The sequence below is a fragment of the Otolemur garnettii genome, unplaced genomic scaffold, assembly GCF_000181295.1.
Source record: "Otolemur garnettii isolate 467f Iridium unplaced genomic scaffold, OtoGar3 scaffold00047, whole genome shotgun sequence".
NCBI lineage: Eukaryota > Metazoa > Chordata > Mammalia > Primates > Galagidae > Otolemur > Otolemur garnettii.
This window is the reverse complement of record NW_003852442.1, coordinates 10,591,087-10,595,930: the sequence shown is the minus strand read 5'-3', so window position 1 is coordinate 10,595,930 and position 4,844 is coordinate 10,591,087. Positions and strand designations below refer to the sequence as shown.

The 4,844-nt window shown below is 44.2% G+C and overlaps 1 protein-coding gene across 1 annotated transcript in view; it reads right to left on the bottom strand.

Annotated features, from left to right (window-relative positions):
* Positions 1–4,844, bottom strand: part of MARVELD3 (MARVEL domain containing 3) — a 30,981-nt gene that overhangs the window by 2,647 nt on the left and 23,490 nt on the right. Inside the window, exon 4 of the mRNA XM_023514095.1 lies at positions 7–562. Within this exon, the coding sequence (XP_023369863.1) occupies positions 7–562 (556 nt within the window). The remainder of the gene's footprint in view (positions 1–6; positions 563–4,844) is intronic.

Sequence of the window (4,844 nt, the reverse complement as noted above, 5' to 3'; positions counted from 1 at the left end):
TTCTGCTGTCGGTAGCTCCGCAGGGCCAGCACCACGCTGGCACCGTACATAATCACCAGAAGACAAGCAAAGGTGGCTGCTGCCCCGTCAGTGCCCGCCAGCTGGCAGTTCATCCAGGTGAGACCCTTGCGGGCATAGAGCCTCTCCCTTGTTTTGCAGGTGTCGGTGGAGTTGATCTGAAGGGCTTTGTGCAGGTAAACGCCGATGCCCACACAATAGCCCACCGCAGCCAGGAGGCTGAAGGCGGCCTCTGTGAGGAGCCACCTCCCTGACAGTTTTGTTAGTTTCTTGGCTCCTTGTAGTAAGACGCCCATGGTGAGGACCCCCAGCCCCAGAGACACAGCCACGCCGCTGTATATCAGGGGTGCCCGGAGGACTGTGTACTGCTGGTCCAGCTGCCGGACCTGTTCCAGCTCAGTGCCCTCGAATGGAGAGTAATAGTTGTTCCCAAAGCCGCTGCCACTGGTGAAGCTGGCGCTGAATCCCGCAAGGACAAAGTAGGAGGCCACGATGCACATGAGAACCATCCCGTTCAGTATCACCTCCACTATCTGCACCACTCCTGGAAGAGAGTTTCGGGATTTAGCTTCACTTACCCAGGTCAAGCCAGAGAGCTCCCGCTCCCGACCTGACTTTAAGAGCATAGTCAGACTGAACGGGAACATTCTTGGCTTTTGGGGGTTTTATTTTGTTTTTAATATATATTTGAAAAATCAAAATGCCACTCTGGAAGAAATTTTGGCAGATTCTTAAAAAACTAAGCAGATGGCCCCTTGCCTTAGAGGGGAGGAGAGTGCAAATAATGGGCTAGCAATTACTGAAACAGCTGATTTTCGAGAACCTGCCCTAGGGCTACCGACCCAAAACTAGCATTAGAGCCCTGGAGTAGCTAAGGGATCAGGAGGAAGGGCTGGGATCGGAATTTCAACACTCTGGGATAAGAAGGGGGAAGGCTGAGGTAATAAAAACAATAATAAGCAAAAAAGTCCAAACAAAAAACCCAAGCAGACACTTACCATATGACCCTGCAATTCTACTGCTGGACATTTATCTTTAAGAAGTGAAAATTTAGGGCAGCACCTGTGGCTCAAAGGGGTAGGGCACTAGCCCCATATGCTGGAGGTGGTGAGTTCAAACCCAGCTCTGGCCAATAAATAAATAAATAAATAAAAATTAAAAAAAAAAAGAAATGAAAATTTACATCTCCACAAAAGCATGTACATGAATATTCATCGTAGCTTTATTTATGAAAGCCAAATATTAGAAAACCCCCAGATGGCCTCCAGTGGGTGAGTGGTTAAACTGGTACCACCCATCCATGGAATATTCTACTCAGCAGTAAAGAGGAATGAACTACAGATACACCCCAAAATTTGGATGGACCTGGAGGGAATTATAATGAGTGAAAAAGAACCAGTCTTACCGAGTTATGTAATAGATGAGTGTGTTTATGTAACAGAGATGGAGCACCGATGGGTGGTCACTGGGAGATGGGGATGAGGTAGGGGCTGTGGCTGTAAAGGATTAGCATAGGAGGGATTTGGGGTGATTTGGGGTGATGGGACAGTTCTGGATTTGACGATCGTGCTGCTCACACAAATTTCCATATGAGATAAAACTGTATAGAACTGCACACATACTTACACACATGCAAATGAGGGCATGAAAACTAGTGAAATCTAAATAAGCTCTGTAGATTGTCACTTTCCTGGTTTTGCTGCTGTATGTAGCACTATAGTAATATAAGATGTTACTATTAGAGAAAACTGGGTTAAGGGTATACAGGATTTCTCTGGACTATTTTTTTTTTTAATTGTTGGGGATTCATTGAGGGTACAAGAAACCAGGTTACACTGATTGCATTTGTTAGGTAAAGTCCCTCTCTGGACTATTTTAATGATGTCTTGTGAATCTATATTTCAAAATAAAGTTTTTTAAAAGTCAAATGACACAAATTGAGAAGTTTGACTCACATCCCCTCTGTTTTCTGTCACCAACTACTTTCCTTGGCTTCTAATATAACTTTCCAGTGTTCCTTTACACACATAGCAGCACATTCAAATCTGTTTTTTATCCCCCTTCCCTGTTTTTTTTTCCCCCCACAAAAGCGTACTGCATGCTCTGTCCTGCCTCTTGATTTTGTCATTTACTGTATCCTAGAGATGTTTTCAGCTCAGTTCCTCCAGAGGACACGTGTTTTAAAGTGGCCTCCAGTTCCCCTGGATGGATGGACCAATCTATTCAACTAGGATCTACTGACAGGTTCTTGGGCTGGTCACTTGGGAGTTCCTTACAAGTTCAAGGAAACGAAAATGCCACAAGGCAGAGTGGGAGCCAACAGGTTAACAGAGACTGAGTATCTTCTTGTCCAAAGGCAGCTTTCATTTGTCACCCACAGAGGCCCCAGATTCACTCTATTCAGGCGTACTTCCTGTAGAGGGTCTCCTGCCATCCCGGTGGAGTTTGGAGATGACCAAGAAGAGAAAAGCAAATAAATAAACCTGCTCTTTGCTACCATGTGGTCCTGCCTAGAACATTCAGCCTCTCTAAGCCTCAGACACTCTGGTCAGATGAAGATGATACCTGTCAAGTCTTCTCCCACAGGCTGTGGGGAGACTCATATGAAAGTGAGAATATGAAAATACTTTGAAAATCATAAAATGTTATGCAACAAATGGCCAATGATGCTACTCAATAGCATTTATAAAATGGAAGGGGATCAGTGAGAGGCTTAAGAAGAGATGGGACCAGTTTAGGAGAGCCAAGTTTTCCCAGGGATCAAGACAACTCTCTTATGTAGTAGGAGGCAGTTACAGACCAGTGTCTCCAAAGTACTTAGGCAACAGCTACAGAGCTAATTGATCCTATCTCCTGCGACCCACACGAATTCCTCACAGTCCACAGGGACGCAGCAGTCAAGGGCTGTGCTAATGGAGAAGCCAAATTCCTCTAAGTTAAAACTGAAAATAATATCAGACTGTAAACTGCCCACTCTTCCCCCAGGCACTGTAGGCTACTGGTTCTTGCTCTCTCCCTACAGCAGAGAGAATTGACCCAGATGTCATTCTAATTCATAGGGCTGGCTGTCCCCCCACCCCCAGCACCTCCTCTGCCTTGGTTTTCCTTCTGCACTCTTGTGTGTATCTCAGCCCCTGAAGGGAAACGGGAATACTGCGCTAAGGACACAGAAAGCCAGGATGTTTTCCTCTGGGTTGGGTGCACCAGCCACATAGCGTGTGTCTGCGAGGCTGCGGTGAAACAAATCTAGATCTTGTCAACCACCCACTGACTGCGACAACTGAGAGGGATAATGGTCTCCTGCACATTCAGTGATATCGGTTCTGTTGATACAGCCATGGAATATTATCCCAGGAACAGCCAAGCCTGACCTGGCTTAGCTATCAAGGTCAAGCAGGCTCAGGTATTTCCAAGCATGTTGTAAGGAAAGACACACACACATCAGGGGAAGAGAAGACAAGCAAGCCCTAGAGCACAAAGCAAGTATCCAGAGGGCTCCATAGAGGGAAATGAAGGCCCCAGACAGGAGATCTTTGATGTAAGTAGCATCGTTCTGGGTGAAGCTGCTTTTGGTGCTGACCATTTAATACTCCACTTAATTATACATCTACTCCTGCCTTTGAACGGTAAATGTGGTCTCCTGAAAAAAAATCTGAGGAAAGAAATCAATCTTATTTTTTATTTTTCTAAAATAAATACACGTGTAGTAAAGCCATGTATAAAGTGATACATTAAAATCCTCTTCTCTCCAGAGGCAAAACTGTTAAAGCTTCATGTATTCTTCAAGAAATGTTCTGATTATATACAAGCAAATACATGTATTTACTTTTTTTTTTATTGAGACAAGAGTCTCACTACATTGCCCTCAGTAGAGTGCTGTGGCATCACAGCTCAGAGCAACCTCCAACTCTTGGCCTTAAGCAATTCTCTTGCTTCGGCCTTCCAAGTAGCTGGGACTACAGGCGCCTGCCACAATGCCTGGCTATTTTTTGTTGCAGTTGTTATTGTTGTTTAGCTGGCCCTGGCTGGGTTTGAACCCACCACCCTCGGTGTATGTGGCTGGTGCTGTAACCACTGTGCTATGGGCAGCAAGCCATGTATTTACTTTTCTAAACCCAAATGGAACTCACCTTTTAAATGCAACAAATTGTATTTACAGGAATATTATAAATGTAAAGAGAACCATCATCTCCAAACAAAATCGCTCTTTTTATTGGATTTCCATAAAGAACATTTACTTGTGCCCAGAATATATTCTAATGTTCCATAAGTCGTAATTTAATAGACAGTAAGAACTCATGAAGTTGGCCAAAACTAACAAAGATTTACTTTGTTTTTTTTATTCTGGATGGATCCTGAATTCCAAATGTTGGGTTTAATTATTTTGCACAATAGCACATTTACAAGAGGTACAAAACACATATTGAGCTTTCAAGGCCACGGTCAAGAGCTTACAGAATAAATTCTTTGCAACCCAGCAAATTAATCTGATTCCTCTTTCCTCAGCCCACGCCTACCTTCAACTTAAATTTTATATGAGTCACCCCAGCCCAGAATCCCACTCCCTCCATCCAGAGAAGTAAGGAGGTAGAAGGAATGGAGAGTTGGGTGCGGAAAAACCTGTGAGCTTATCTGCTTACAGCAGCTGTGCTGAGAAAAGTCCAGGCTCAAATGTTCTCTCACGTCTGTGTGGTTTTTCATGAACTTTGAAGATAAGGTTCTTCCAGTTCACTTGGTTATCTCCCTTTATTTAATCAAGAAATGCACTTTGCTGCAGCTGGTAGCTTTTCCCTCTGGTCTTGGGCTCCAGTCTTTTGGTTTTGTTT